This window comes from Dreissena polymorpha, chromosome 1 (assembly GCF_020536995.1).
Source record: "Dreissena polymorpha isolate Duluth1 chromosome 1, UMN_Dpol_1.0, whole genome shotgun sequence".
Taxonomy (NCBI): domain Eukaryota; kingdom Metazoa; phylum Mollusca; class Bivalvia; order Myida; family Dreissenidae; genus Dreissena; species Dreissena polymorpha.
The window spans coordinates 54,612,513-54,629,291 of NC_068355.1; the positions used below are offsets into that span (position 1 = coordinate 54,612,513).

At 32.7% G+C, this 16,779-nt stretch overlaps 1 protein-coding gene across 3 annotated transcripts; it reads left to right on the forward strand.

Annotated features, from left to right (window-relative positions):
• Positions 1-727: 727 nt before the first annotated feature.
• Positions 728-14,364, forward strand: LOC127881508 (DNA-(apurinic or apyrimidinic site) endonuclease 2-like). 3 transcript variants are annotated; one of them, XM_052429426.1, is made up of 7 exons: positions 728-926; positions 9,262-9,345; positions 9,622-9,805; positions 10,422-10,568; positions 11,065-11,134; positions 12,365-12,532; positions 13,305-14,364. In XM_052429426.1, the coding sequence occupies exons 1-7, from the start codon at positions 812-814 to the stop codon at positions 14,229-14,231; spliced, it is 1,695 nt and encodes a 564-aa protein (XP_052285386.1). In that variant the 5' UTR covers positions 728-811; the 3' UTR covers positions 14,232-14,364. The 3 variants fall into 3 exon arrangements, with proteins under 3 accessions (XP_052285386.1, XP_052285391.1, XP_052285398.1); XM_052429431.1 differs by lacking the exon at positions 728-926 and adding an exon at positions 1,052-1,113; XM_052429438.1 differs by lacking the exon at positions 728-926 and adding an exon at positions 1,164-1,182.
• Positions 14,365-16,779: the final 2,415 nt, after the last annotated feature.

Genomic DNA, 16,779 nt, shown 5'->3' on the forward strand with positions numbered 1-16,779 from the left:
AAATATCAAACTAAAACTAAAAAACATTGAAGCACGAGGTAATACTGTTGAAGTACACTGGATACCAGGCCATAAAAATATTCAAGGCAATGAATTAGCAGATCAACAAGCTAAACTAGCAGCAACAGAAATTATGACTTCAAAAACAGACAATCAGTGTTATGAAAAGAAAGATGCAAAAGAAGTAATAAATTTAATGAAAATAAAATCAATACAAAAATGGGAAGTTCAATATCTGAATTCAGAAAAAACAACAAAAATCCAAGAGTGCATCCCAAAGCCGGGTTCCAGAGCTTGCGTTGGAGAAAAAAATAGAAAAATATTCAATGTAGTGAACCAATTACTAAGTGGACATACTCGCTTAAAGGCTCACTGGTCCAAGATTACAAACAGCGAAGCTGTGGAGTGTGAAGCATGTAGAACACCAGAAACTATAAAACACTTCATATTTGACTGTTCAAAATACTCACAAGAAAGATCAAGTCTTCAATACAGAACTGAAGAAATATTACATAGAAATAATATATCATGTTCTGATATTACACTGGCAACTTTAGTTGGAGAGATACCGGACATTACTTTACATGCAAAAGAAGAACTGTTCAATTCATTTGGCAAATTCATCATAGAAACAAACAGACTTTAGATGTAAATGACATAAAATGTAAAAAAGTATCAAGTGAAAATGCAACAAGAGAAATTTTTGTACATAGATGAAAACGACTTCAACAGTCGTCAAAGCACAACGAGACCATAGGCGACAACGACGCCATAATTAGATTCAACAACAACAACAAATCTAATATTAATAATGAAGATAGTTTCATGGAATATAAATGGGATTCGAGCTTCAAAAACAAATCTGAAAACACTTATTGAAGATATCGGAAGCGATGTTATGTGTTTTCAAGAGACCAAAGTGACTAGTAAGTGCAAATTACCGAAGGAGTATATTAGCCGGATTGCACACATTTCGGATAATGATGATAACGACTCTTACCAAGAATGTTGAATGCAGTATAGACCAGTTGAATGTTATTGTTTACATTCGAGATTTTCTGCGCAAGCGCCCTCACTGGTTGAAAAAACACTGGTTACAGTAACGTAAAACATGTATAAAGGGTAGATCGACCTCATATTTATAGGAGTAGTATAAAGGGCTCTTGTTTAGTCAATAAATTGGTAATAAGACCAAAATAAAAATTAAATATCTTAAAATATAGTGCAAATATATCATATTTAGTACCAAAATGATGTATATACACAAATCAAATTTCCTGGTCATAAAAATACGAAGTAGTTACATGTATAAGCATTATAGTAAATGTGATCGGAAGACTAAATACTGACAATTCCACAAAACAAAACAATAAATTAGCCGTATTCTTTCTGATAGTAAGAATTAAATAAATTATATTTCAACAATAATAAAAATGTATTAATTTCATTATAATTGTAAGTGGTGTGGATAGTGTTATTTTTCATCAGCGATAGTGTCAGAGGTACATTTAATATAAAACAAAGCCCTAAAAAGCGTAATACATTACAATTTTTAAATATTGTGGTGATTTTCTTTTACATTAAATGACAATATTTATACAATTTTGCATACAAACTGAAAAACCCTGCATATTATGCAAATTGAACTGTCTTTGCATGTATATTGAAATCTCTTAACTAGTAATAGGGAGTGATAAAAAATATAGCATTTTATGATAAATCATAAATGCATATATTTAATTTATTTAACGCCATTATGTTTTACCCTATTGTGATTGCTTTTGTTCATGATGGTGTTTCTAACACTGCAGTAATGTAGAAGCTTTACACGTTATAGCTGAGTTTAATTACCTGCTGGTATCCGTTAAATACCTTACTTGCGTAGCAGTAAAATTGCACAATATTTTAAATGTATAGTTATTAAACAATGTATTATTATGATTAAAATGCCAAATATATGTATATAGTTCCTGTTAATCCATTTCCGACAAATGTCTTCATTTTTTTAAATGTTAAAATATTTTATTGAAACAACTGTTCAGTATTTAAGCTTTAAAATTTGGCTTAAATGACTGCTCAATATGCCAAGAGATGACATGGAGGTATCGTAACTTGTGTTTAATGACCAGTCACTCGTCTGCCACATGTGGTTTATTCAGGGACCCAAGTTTAGGTCCCTGGGTTTTACTTTATGACACCATGTTTTCTTTGTAATTGTCTGGACAGTATCCGATCATAACGAGATAATCGGTTTGTGATGAACAGAGTTGCAATTAAACACTGGGATATAAAAGCTGCAACTAAGAGTGTCAAAATTAGTGTGAACAATTAAATAAAATTACATTAGTCAAAGGAATTTATTTAATGTGTAACAAGGTAAGTTTTTTCAGACATAAAGGTTCAAATCAGTTACCATATGTTGCGAACAGAAAATAGACCTATTGGTTGTTTGTTTTCATCCTTATTCATTAGTTTTCGTTCATTAAATTTAATTTATTCTGAAAGAATTTTAATTTCTGAGATATTTAAAACTAAAAATGGTGGCAACGAAGTGCCAAGTAGAGAGATTTTTGTGGTAACCATATATTGAGCTCTTAGATTGTGTTAAAATTCCACTCCTGAGTTCGTTGTGATTAAAAATGAATAATAACAACAATATAACTGTTCCAATGATGCATTCACTTGCATGCTAATGTTTTATATAGACATAATTAGTAAAATTATATTTGATATGTGCATGATTATCATTAAAAACGATGATTTTGTCAACCTTCTCTGTATGCGCTTATATGAATTCCAGGGAATAATCTAGAATTTACTATCTATGGGTCCCTGAACTCGCAGATTTTAGACCAATGAGTCCCAGGCAAAAATAAATGAGTCCACCTTGAAAAAGAAAGGGTCCCAAATTTTGAAAGATACCAAGTAGTGAAGAACATTTAAGTGAAACTAGCTCAATAACTATATTTTGCATTAAACTTTTAATAATCTCTAAAACAGTGAATTTTGAAACCAAAAAACAAATTCAGGGTTATCACTATCTTGTTTGCCTTCACATAGGCTATAATTGTCTGTTTCATGAATGTAACCTGTTACAAAATTTCAACTTGATTCAAGTCAATGATAATATTATTGTTAACATCCGAATTGCAAGCCTGATAATATTATTGTTTACCTCCGAATTGCGAGCCGTTGACCTACCGTTATTTAAGCTTAGAGTTGTTTGTTTTGGATCTAGCTTCAAAACCTTATTTCGGAGGCATTAGTTCTGTATTATTTATGACTAAGTTACAAAAAGTTAAAGTAGTCCTTCATCCGGGGACTCTAGAAAATATCATAACACACTCTATTTAAAAGGTCGATTCTAATTGGTTCATATTATACAGCAGCGGCTCGACAAGAGCCAATCAAAAGACTTGTTGCAGTCTTCAAGCCTCATTCGGTTAAACTCAGCGTTCATCGCTACACTTTTGACTCATACCCAAGATGGTTCGTACTTATTGTGATTCGTGTATGTTTTAACGGATTCGTTTCAGCAATGCGTCACTCGTCAACTGGTCTATTCTACGTGTAACAAAGGCGATATTATCGCGCAAACTTCATTAATAAATGAGTAAAATGGTTTTTTATCATTATGTTTTATGTTACATAACTTACAGCAATGTAGTCCAACTTGTTGACGCTCTCAAATATTAAGCTACTTTTTATATTGGTAATATTTGGAGCGTACAACCGGTGAAGGACCAAAACAAAGGTGGAAAGATTTCCTTCTTTGTCTATATTGTTGCGCAAGGACTTTGTGCGCAACATTCAAGCCCTGATATCAGACATTTAATATCAACGGATTGCAATAATATTTACATACCTGTGTAGATAATTCATTTCTCGATAATGTTCCGTAAAAATTATGTAATGACACTTTCAATTTTGAACGCCCGAGCAATTTAAATCCAACCACTATTCAAATTTTCAATATCTCTCAATTCGCTCACTGTGTAGATATAAATCGATAACACCACCTCAATCATAAATGATACTCAATGTAAAGGATGTGGTTATTGTGAAGAATAAACGTCGGAAAATACAGTTTGGGTTCGTGTGTTGTGAGCGCAGAGCGTTATATATTAAATGGATGTTATTATACTTTTCTGGATTGAGCATTGTTGTTTTTATGCCTCTGGATCGAAAGATCGGGGGTATATTGTTTTTGGCCTGTCTGTCTGTCTGTCTGTCATTGTGTCAGTCATTGTATGTGCTTGTCACAAAACTTGAACCTTGGTTAAACTTTTATAACTTTTGCAATATTGAAGATAGCAACTTCATATTTGGCATGCATGTGTATCTCATTGAGCTGCACATTTTGAGTGGTGAAAAGTCAAGGTCAAGGTCATCCTTCAAGGTCAAAGGTCAAATATTGTATTTTTCGTTCCTAAAACTTTAACCTTCGTTAAAGTTTGGTCATAACCTTTTTAATATTGAAGATAGCAACTTGATATTTGGCATGCATGTGTATCTCATGGAGCTGCATATTTTGAGTGGCTAAAGGTCAAGGTCATCGTTCAAGGTCAAAGGTCAAATTTATGGCTTCAAAGCGGCGCATTAGGGGGCATTGTGTTGCTGACAAACGCATCTCTTGTTTCTTAAGTGACAATGAAAAATTTGCAAGTTCTGAAATAAATAGCATCTTTTATTTGTATACGGTACATAAATAATAGTGATACAGATCGTACAGTATACCGTCCTATGTAACTTAGAATGTAAGTACATACAACAACACAGACAGAGTTGTGAAAAAGACATGCATACAAAGTTGCTGAAACTAAGAATAGTGAATAGAAACTGCACCATATCTGTTTTGAACATATGCTTATTAAATTGACAAAGATGAGCATACTAGATTTACTTAGGTAAAAGTCAGTGTTAAAAGCTCATGTTAAATAAAATTTACGCGTACATGTTACACTGTAATGCCTTCTTCTGATTGGTTCATATTTAAATCTGTTTGATTGCATGGCGAGAGGAAAGTGATTTTATTGCGATTTGAGCAGAAGTTTAACTGAAGAATTTATGCCTTTCTAACTTCAATTCGACAATATTTGAGGTAAAAATATACTTCTGAACTAAAACTTTAAGAGTTGGTATATTATTTTGCAATTTTACGCAAATTGATGAAAATTTAAACTTTCTGGTTTCCACCACATAATTGGTCCTTCGCCGATAAGACGTTCCAAAGAATTTAGCCCATATAAAAGGTATCTAAAAATTCTTTGCGCATCTTATAAATAAGACGAACAGCAATGAAACTTTTGTCACTTACTTTCTTAGACATTATGGCAAGGTTTGTAAAAGGTTTGTCCTTATAATTGTGTGTCTTGCAAGGACTCCCATTACTACAAAGTTTTGCCTAGCTCTAGTATAGCCATAATAAATTATGATTAAATTAGTAAATCCTGATCTACTAAAGAAATTCATTAAAACATACAACTCCCTTCATTAGAAAATTCTACAAATATAACAGAAATAAGGCAACACTAACAGGGTTTCGCTGCCAATTGCCACTGTCGCAAATTGCAACAATTTAAAAAAAATCAAAAATTGTCTTATGGTACATTACTGGAGAATATTTATTCACCACACTGCATGCTTACAACTGAAGCCCTAAGACTTGTTTGTTATCGGAATAGATTGAAATTTTGTGAAAGATTATCTCAGACATCACAGCATCTGTTCCACTCCATTGAAATAAAAACAAGCAATATTTTTAAATCTTCTTAATGTGTAAATTGATCGCAATATATTGATTTTCAATTCAAAATGTTATGTTTAGCATAATTTTTTATTTTCGAAATGTGTTTTCCTTTTTTTTTTACGAGGCTAAATTACATCATCAACATGTATTTGTTTTGGATTAGATTTCTGAACTTTAAAAAACAATGTCCTTTATCATGATTTATTTTAACATGAAAATGGAAAACACAGTTATTATTTCAACAAATAAAAATCTTGTTTGGAAGGAATATTAAGCACTCTGCGAGAGTTATTATGATATTCTTATATATTTTCGTGACGTGACAAAACGTCCAATAAAGTTGACATAATTTAATGAGTTGAAATAAAGTGTTGCAATTAAATGCCTCCTATTAGTAACAATTATAAAGTTGAATTTCAATCACGATATAGAATTTATGCTACCTCATGGTGACAATAATGTTTATTAACTCTTGAAATGTGTTTATATTAATTATTGTTATTATAAATTTTTATTACTACGGACAAACACTGGCAAAAACATGACAATTTAGTAGCTAAAAGAACTTTCAATGACCACAGGAAGTATGATGATCCGTGTGCAAAAATATTATTATTTGTATAAAAATTAATGTTATTAAGACTTATACAGTTAATCTTGAAATTTATTTGTTGATATACTTGTAAAAGTAATAATAGAGTCAAAACCATTAATGGAGTACAAGAAAATAACAATAATTCAATGAACTGTTTACAATAATTACAATAATGTCATTGACTATATTACAAAATGTACAAGGGTCTGATAAACAGACAGATACAAGTTTTTAACTAACAAAAAAGTGGCAACAACTTTTTTTTACCCAGTAAAACCCCTGCTTAAGTTGAATTAAAAGGAAAACTTAGACACTATTTTATTTTATTTTAATCAGGAGAACTTAACTAAGACAGTATTGTAAGACTTCTTCCATAATCCCTTATTTGCAAAAACAATGTACCAGGTATGACCACACTTGATATTTTTAGACATTCCTTTCATTCAAAGAACACTCTTCTGAAGTAAGGCACAATTAGTTTACAACATGCTTTACAATTTATCAGCATACATATTCTCCACAGATACAGGACTGTTGGAAATAACAACAATTGACTGTACGTAATATCTCACTATGAAAAGTATCAAAATATAGCAAAACCACTTGAACATCATGATAAAAAAAAGTATTATTTTATTTGTATTATATGGAAGTGACTTAATACATGTGACAAAGTTCCAAACCTATATTTGTTTCACTCATACGTGTTCAATCAATTCACACATTTATTAGTAGTTCTTTACAATATCAAAACAAGGTTAAAAGTTACACATGTAGCTACAAACATACTAGACATTGAGAAGGGACCACAGTCATATGATGCCAATCTGATACCAAGAAAAGCATCCCCTTGACCTCAAATTTTGGGAATACATTTCAATTTACAACAGTTAATATTAAGTTACAAAGAGACTGCTATTTAAAATTGACATGGCTGACCTATCAATTGACAATTTTAAAAACACTGTTCTAATTATTTAGAATCACAAAGATAATCAAATGGTTTGTCTCTTGACATTCAAGGGATTGTTGTTGTTGTTTTTCCCCCTTTTTATGCCCCAGGATCGATAAATCGGGGGTATATTGTTATGCTCCCCTAAAATGTTTGTGCATATACATGTAGATGCCGCATCGTCTGTCCGTGAGTGTGTCCATCCGTGCACAATTTTTGTCAGGGCTATTTCTCAGCAATTAATGACCGGAATTCAATTAAACTTTATGGGAAGCTTCACTACCAAGAGGAGATGTGCATACTATCAGCCGGTTCTGGTCGGATGATTTTTCACAGAGTTATTGCCCTTTGAAATTTTCCATTAACTGTACATATAGTGCAATTCTTGTCCGGGCTATTTCTCAGCAACTAATGACCGGAATTCAATGAAACTTTATGAGAAGCTTCACTACCAACAGGAGATGTGCATATTATCAGCCGGTTATAGTCGGATGATTTTTCACAGAGTTATAGCCCTTTGAAATTTTCTATAAACTGTACATATAGTGCAATTCTTGTCCGGGCTATTTCTCCCCAACTACTGACTGGTATTCAATGAAGCTTTATGGGAAGCTTAACTACCTTGAGGAGATGCGCATGTTATTTGTGGGTTCTGGTTAGATGATTTATTTAGAGAGTTATGGCCCTTTGAAATTTTTAAGTTGCTAAACCATCCATCGTATTATTTTGTCCAAAGTTATGCCCCTCTAGACGTTTCCTTTTATCTGAATATATAGTGCAATATTGTGACAAAAAAAACTTTGGGGAGCATCACCCGTCTCCAACTGTTTCTTGTTTTTGTCCTGTCTGTCTGTCATTATGTCCAAAACTTTAACCTAGGTTAAAGTTTGATAACTTTTGCAATGTTGAACATACCAACTTGATATTTACCATGCATGTGTATTTCATGGAGCTGCTCATTTTGAGTAGTGAAAAGTCAAGGTCAAGGTCATCCTTCAAGATCAAAAGTCAAATACCATTGTATTTTTCTTTCCTAAAACTTTAACCTTCGTTAAAGTTTTATCATAACTTTTTTAATATTAAACACAGCAACTTCATATTTGGCATGCATGTGTATCTTGTGGAGCTGCACATTTTGAGTGGTGAAAGGTCAAGGTCATCCTTCAAGGTCAAAGGTCGAAAATTATTTTAAAAATATCATTTCTTTATTCACTCTCTAACTTACTTCTCGTGGAGCTGCACAATTTGAGTAGTGAAAGGTCAAGGTCAACCTTCAAGGTCAAAGGTCAAAATATAAAAAAACTAAATTTTCATAACTTTTTTAGTATTGAACACAGCAACTTCATATTGTGCATGCATGTGTATCTAGTGGAGCTGCACATTTTGAGTGGTGAATGGTCAAGGTCATACTTCAAGGTCAAAGGTCAAAAATAAAAATAAATATTTTTCATTTCTCCATTAAATCTCTTACTTCTTGTGGAGCTGCACATTTTGAGTGGTGAAAGGTCAAGGTCAACCTTCAAGGTCAAAGGTCAAAAAATAAAAAGCATAAATTTTCATAACTTTTTATGCCCCCGGATTGAATTATCGAGGCAAATTATTTTTGGCCTGTCTGTCATTCCGTCATTCTGTCCCAAAACTTTAACCTTACAGTAAAGTTTTGCAATAACTTTTGAAATATTGAACATAGCAACTTGATATTTGGCATGCATGTGTATCTCATGGAGCTGCACATTTTGAGTGGTGAAAGGTCAAGGTCATCCTTCAATGTCAAAGGTTAAAAAAGCGGCACATTAGGGGGCATTGTGTTTCTTACAAAAACACCGCTTGTTTATACAGATATTTGTATGTTTTCAAATCAGATTATAAGGAGATTAAACACATGAGATCTAACTGGTTAAAGTGTTAAGTAATGAAAACATGCTTACATGAATCTAATCTTCAGTTAATTAATTTAATTTTTAGGGGATATGCTAGATGAACCTACAGCAATCTTGGATGGATACAATTCCTACTTCAGCTTTTCAAGGAAAAGAAGTGGATATTCAGGTATAACTGTATGTAAAACTAACCCTAATTAAAATTAGGCCAGGTAACGTTTAAAATATTTTATTTCAGAACATGGATGCAGTTTTTGCCTTGCAATTTTATTATTAAAATGTCATGAGTTGACTTCCTGCTTGTCCAGATTTTGACTTTTCTCAAAAGATAAAAAGACTAAACTGGTTCCACCAGGGAAATTATCAGAATACTTTGGAATAAACAGTCCTCACTTTTATTCTTAAGTAAATAGAGTAAAACTAATGAGTGTTGCTATTGTTTTAGGTGTGGCCAATTATTGCAAAGACTCTGCAACCCCCGTCAAGGCAGAAGAAGGTCTCTCAGGAGGTCTGACCACCAACAAAAATGGGTCTATTGGTTGCTATGGCAACCAGACATCTTTTCTTGAGGATGAACTGAAAGATTTGGATGCTGAAGGTCGCACAATCATTACTCAGCATAGGGTCAGGTATAAATAGAGCTATAACTATAGTCATTACATGTGTATTGGTTTATTTGTTAGACTGTTTATCTCCCGTTCTCTAAATTAAATTTGGTAGACAAATTAGTGTAGTTTTTCCATATGACTATGTTTTTATTTAAGATAAAATAGAAAAATGAGCATCATTTTAACAAATATTGGGATTTTATCTTAAATATCATATCACAAACTGCCAGTACTAATGTAAAAACAACTTTCAATAAATGTACACCAAAGCAACGTGTTTAATTGGCATAAAGATATTTAAGTTCAGATGTAATTTAACTTCTAATTTGCAAATCTGTGGGTAAATCTGATTGTTAAGTGTGACAGTTTTTTTCTCACCTGAGCACAACATGCTTCATGGTAAGCTTATGTGATCATCTTTTTGCTGTCCTGTGTCATACATTTGTTCTTATTATAACTCAGCCTACATGTAGTTCAAAAATGAAAAATTGCAAAGAAATTAAAAATGTTGTGTTTGATAGGGAACTTTAATTATTTTTAACTCAACCTTCTAAGAATAGTTAAGTGCCTGCGGGTCTCAGGTTAGCGCTTTATGGCCCATACTATTCACATGGGACAATACCTGAATATTTTGCAGGTTTCCAAGTGGAGAGGAGAAAGACCTGGCCATCATTAACGTGTACTGTCCGCGGTTTGACCCAGACCGGGAGGACAGGCATCAGTACAAACTGCGATTCTTTGCACTGCTTCAGACCAGGGCCGAGGCTATACTAGCAAGTGGCAGGTGGGTGTGGTCTGTGTTTTTGATTTGACTTGTTTTAAGATAAGAGCGTCCTTAAGTGATATTAATAACTTAGTCGCAATTTTAGGTATTTGTATTTTGGTGTATTTTCATTAATTGTTAAGTTTGGATTTATAAATCTCCTCAATGGGAAAACAAAACCACATAAAACGTAGTCTTTGGCTACTACTATTTGGTTGTTGTTCTTTACTTTATAAACACAAAATTTCTATAATGATTAAATATTGCTATAGTGATTAATATTTGCTCACTTTGTAAGCATTAAACTTCACATACACAATTGTATGAAAAAATTTAAATTGTGGAAAATATTACTTTAAATTTCCCTATGAGTGTTATGAATATAGGACTAGGTCAGTTAATACTTAAAAACAAAAAGGGGCGGCAGCAACTGTTTCAAGCAGTTGTAATCAAATAGCTTCCAGCTTTAATACATGTAGTTAAGTTTGTTAAAGATGCACTTGTTTGTGTCTTCCAGTCATGTGATCATACTAGGGGATATCAACACCACGCATCGACAGCTCGACAGATGTGATGAAGAAGACAATGTAAGTTTATATCACAACAAATTTATATAAACGTTTCAAAAATGCATTAGCACTACATTTTCAAGGGAGTTTTGATTTCATATAGATAATTGTATGTGCAATAAACATTAAAAAAAAATTAATGTCATTTTTAAAACATTAAAAAAAAATTAAACGAGTATACAAAGGGTCAGTATTTAAATGTATTTTCAATAAACAATGTTAAATGTACAATCGTATTGTGTTGCAAAAAATAGTATGTCTTATCACAGGTCATCACTGTTTTATATAAGGTCAATAATGCATTTAGTGACATGAAAAAAAAAACGCAGAAAGATGATTAGTGCAATTAATTTAGAGCCAAAATACAACCTTGTTTGCTAATTGATGTGGATAAATGCAGGGCTTACTCTGCCATTCGCCAAATTAGCCAATGGCTACAAATTGACCTATTTGGCTAAAGAAAATTCTATTTGGCTACAACTTTTTCTTCATTAAAACCTTAAAATGGCCAAAAATAGAAGAATTTTGCAATAGCAAGGCGAATTTGGCTAAAGAAATTTTTGAGCCAGGGGAAGCCCTGAAATGATATCCACATCATGTAGCACTTTTTAATTTCAAAGATGTTTGCAATAAAGATTGAAATATTTAATGTGTTTGCATTTGTTTTTCATAAAATTAGGACAATAATATGTTTATTTACATAAGTTTAAATGTAGCATCAGGCAAAGTATGCATAGATCTGTAATTTATGCAATAATAAGTAAAATATTTTCATTGTTTATTCAGAACAGTTGTTGTCTTAGGAAGCTGAAAAAAATAATACAGCTAATGATACCTTTTTTCAAACACAGTTTGTGTTCCCTATGAGTGTTGTATATACAACTTATTATCATACCACAATATTTAAAATGCAACCTGCACACAATTATCATAATTGGCACTAGCTTACATTTTACTGATATTTAATTTAAGACATCGCTATCCCAAATAGGGTAAAAGAATTGTTTCATGTTAAGATCACGTACACATATTGTCAATTTGTTTTGTCAGATAAAAGCAAGCATGTTATTAGAATGCTGATTTGAATGTGTCATATAAATTTTGGGAAAATTTAGATTCATTTATTGTAAGCTTAAATCTTGATGTCCTAGATTAAACTCAAAAGTTATAATAATATTTTTGAAAATAAGAATGTACTTAAATTTTGTCGGAATACAAAGAGTTACAACAGATGTTTTTGTATTGTAGGAGTCACACAAGCGTCCGAGTCGACTATGGTTAAATCAGATGCTGTATGATAAAGGTCGTGACCCTAAATTAGAGACTGACCTTGACCCTCAAGAGTTCATTGCTATTACTCCACACATTGTTGGGGGCAAATTCATGGACAGTTTCCGGCATTTCTACCCTGAAAAGGTTCAACAGTTTTTTTCATTTTTTACTGAATTTATTTTATGACTATGTTCTACTCTAAATCTGAAATCTATGTAACAATTATCTTAATACAATATATATTGAAATCATGTGCTTATCAATCAGGTTAAGTCTTTCAGTGCACTCAAACTAAATAAATATATTTGACCTTCATTATAATATATTTACTGGAGGGAACTTATGGTTTGTGCTCTGTGCATCTGTGAGTCTGTCTGTCTGTCTGTCACACTTTTCTGGATCCTGCGATAACTTTAAAAGTTCATCATATTTTTTCATGAAACTTAAAAAATGGATAGATGGCAATATGGACATTATGCACGTCATTTCATTTTGTTCCTACGTCAAAAATTCTGGTTGCTATGGCAACAAATAGAATAGAAATACTGCTGAAAAAATGTGGTTTTCTGGATCCTGCAATTACTTTAAAAGTTCTTCATATTTTTTCATGAAACTTGAAACATGGATAGATGGCAATATGGACATTATGCATGTCATTTCATTTTGTTCCTACATCAAAAATTCTGGTTGATATGGCAACAAATATATATAAAAAATCTGACAATGGTGGAATTTCTGAAAATGGTGGAGCCGGTAGGGGACATATATTGCTTGGCAATAGTCTTGTTACTATTATAATTATCATAATCACATGTTCATGTTGTTGTTTGTTTGTTTTTTTTGTTATATTATTTAAGCCTTATCTTTCTATTCCAAGCATAAGTGACTCACTATAGTATTCCTTTCCACTATGTAGGAGGGTTGTTTCTCCAATTGGTGCACACTGACCAACGCACGCTCTACCAACTATGGCCGCAGGTTGGACTATATCCTCACAGACGTGGAATTGTCAGAGCAGTGTCTGAAATCTGCCAGCATTCTGGCTCACATAGAGGGGTCAGATCACTGCCCTGTCACTGTGGAGCTGACCTGTGAATTCATACCCGCAAAAACCTGCCCACCTCTGTGTACAAAGTTCATGCCGGAATTTAGCGGTAAACAACAGAAATTATCTACTTTTTTTACGAAATTGATTAAACATGACACAATAACAATAAATAATGAGAGTGTTCAAGATGCTTTCAAAGGAACTGATGTTAGTAAAGGTGTGAAAAGGTCGCCACAGAAGATTCAGTCACAGCCATTGAAGAAACAAAAGACACTTGAAGTAAAGAAAGGCAGCCAGGGAAAACAAGGTGACCTCATGTCATTTTTTAAAGGACCAGGTTCCAAGTCAGACACAACTGTAAACTCTTCTCAAGTAAATGATACGAAAAACATTGTTACAGATCCCAAATCAAATTCATTCTCATTGAGTGTGACAGTTGAAGAGGCTAGAATTAAAACAAAAACAGATCTCTTGTCAACTAGTAAATACTTTACTGGTGATCCAAATAGTGCTGAGATTGTGTCCAACAATGAACTTGAAAATGAAGAGCTGGTGACAAATATTGTAAATGACAATAAAAGCTCGACAACCAATGCTTGGAAAAACATTCTAGGTGGACTAGGCCCAGCCCCATTGTGCAAGGGCCACAAAGAACCATGTGTGTTGAGAATGGTGAAAAAGCCAGGGCCTAATAAAGGAAAGCAATTTTACGCATGTGCTAGGGGCGAGGGACTGAAAACTAATCCAGAAGCAAGGTGCGAGACATTCCAGTGGGTTGTGAAAAAGAAACTCTGAATAAGTGGATATCATTGCATGATAATAAAAACTATATCCTGGGATCATAAACTTTGCATGCATTTCTTGTAACTATGCTGCTAATGTTTTTTGCGTTTATTGATATTTAAGTAAAATAAAACCTTTGCATATAGTATTGTCTATAGTTTTATGTAACAATATGAATATGTTTTATTGAATGAATTACCTGGGCAAATGCGATGCAGTCAGGAGATATTAAATCCATTAATATAACTGAACAAAGATTGTGGTTAGAAAAATAGCGTTTAAAGTTCCTGGTCAATTGCAAGCTTTTGGATACCTACCTATTGTAATGGAGGCTCATTGTGTTTACACATATAAAAAAGTTTGTGTGTTTCGACGTCCTTATTTGTTGGTGACTTGTGTAAAAATAATTCACAGGCACGGCTTGGAATTGCAGACGAAATATTGGAGTTGTGTAAAATTAATATAGCGTCGTGTAACCGGTAAACTGTAAAATCTACTATTTATTTTAAATAAAGTTTAGTGGATATTCAAAATCCGTAATTAATTGAGAAAAAATATGCAGTTTGATATCATATACAAACTTACAAATCTGAGGAAAAAATATTCTCTTTTATATTTTCAGCTCTTAGTTGTGTCAATACAGCATTGAATGGATTGAATTCATTTTCTTTTGCGTGTATGATCCTGTAGTGATTGTAGTCTGTTTATTTGTGTTTGCAATAAATGACTGTGTCATTACATGAATTCAGGTAGTTGTTTAGGAAGCAACTTTGTACATGCCGCTTGATTTATTTATTTATGTCTTTAGAAAAGGTCTGGAAATTGAAGGAATATAATTTTCAGTAAACCGAGGAAAAGGTTTTCAAATTATTTGTTTGCACATTATTATAAATTTGTTTGAGAATTGATTAAATGCACCTCTTACATGTTCGATCGCTAATGAAAAAAACCCTATCCAACCACTTATAATTATAATAAATTAATAAGTATTTTATTTTTTTTTGCAATATCATTTATTCAAGTCTTACTATCAGAAACAATACATCTATTTCATTGTTTTGTTTTGTGGGATTTTCAGTATTAAGTATTCCGACCACGTTTACTCTGATGCTTATAGCTACTTCGTTTTTTTTTTTAAGATATTCAATTTTTATTTCGCATTTGTTATCAATTTATTGACTAAACAAAAGCCCTTTATACATGCTTTACGTTTCTGTAACCAGTGTTTTTGCCCTCCAGTCAATGCGCATGCGCGGACATACCGAAATGTACACAATAACAATCAACGTCCGTATAATAACGAACGTTGACGAGTGACGTCACGCGCACCTGCTAAATGACCCGAGTGTCTACTGGATTTAGGTCATAATACACCAAATAGTTTCCCTATATAATTCAATGTAAAAGCGACAACTTTGAGCGAAAATAAATGCAACATTTTGCACATAGAGACCCCCATAACCATACCTTTTCTTAAAGGCCATTCTAAGCGGAATCGATTTATGCAATAAAAAAGATATGTCATGTACAATGCAAGAAAGAACTCGACACAAATCAAAATCGACTGTTTTTGCAACTTTTTTTTTCGGCCGTTTCTTAGTGGAATGTAAGCTTTTCTAGTGCAATGGTTTACTATAGTCTTCATGTGTATCATATTTCAGGGATTCAGTAGTGAACACCTATTCATGCCCTACCACTATTTTCGCAAGATAACACCTGAATAATGGTAGAAAGTGTAAAACATGCCTTCCTGTCAACTATGATATTTTTTTTAGAGAGTACAGCCCTACATGAAGCGATCATTTAGTGTATTGTAACCTATAAGACAACGTTTACTGTTAACATCGCGAAAAATAAGCACTTCTCGATACTTATAAACCTATTTTCTATGTGCATGCCAATTTTCAGGCCGATCTTTCACGTAGAAATGCTTGAAAATGCATTTTATTATAACGCCTGATAAGCCATGTGGCTTTCGCGTTCGGAGCTTTGATTTATAACGGGCGTTCAGTCGTAAAACGATTACCCTAAATAATTACAATCGGTCAAAATACTGGAATATTGTTACAAGCTATGTAGAAAAAGAAGTAAACAACTATTAAAACGTGTTCATGAGCTCTTTCAGCACAAATTGTTGCGATTTGAGATGCTCAAGACGAGTTTTTGTACATTTTTTTCTTATTTTCCTCTGAAAACGTATTTTTTTTCTTAAAAACTCACGATGCTCCTTAAATTCGTGAAACAAACGCATTTATTTCGTGAAATTTGCCAAAACGCATCATATCTCACTAAAAAAATGATGATTTTCTGTAAATACAGCTTCTTTGTGACTAGGCCAGGTTTTGCGTTTAGGTCATAATACACCAAATAGTTTCCCTATATAATTCAATGTAAAAGCGACAACTTTGAGCGAAAATAAATGCAACATTTTGCACATAGAGACCCCCATAACCATACCTTTTCTTAAAGGCCATTCTAAGCGGAATCGATTTATGCAATAAAAAAGATATGTCATGTACAATGCAAGAAAGAACTTGACACAATTCAAAATCGACTGTTT

Excerpts from the sequence above, each read along its gene's own strand:
- LOC127881508 (XM_052429426.1), top strand. The coding sequence starts at position 812 with ATGAAGATAGTTTCATGGAATATAAATGGGATTCGAGCTTCAAAAACA. Across the intron at positions 9,346-9,621 it reads GAAAAGAAGTGGATATTCAG|GTGTGGCCAATTATTGCAAA; the intron begins GTATAACTGTAT and ends CTATTGTTTTAG. Across the intron at positions 9,806-10,421 it reads ATTACTCAGCATAGGGTCAG|GTTTCCAAGTGGAGAGGAGA; the intron begins GTATAAATAGAG and ends AATATTTTGCAG.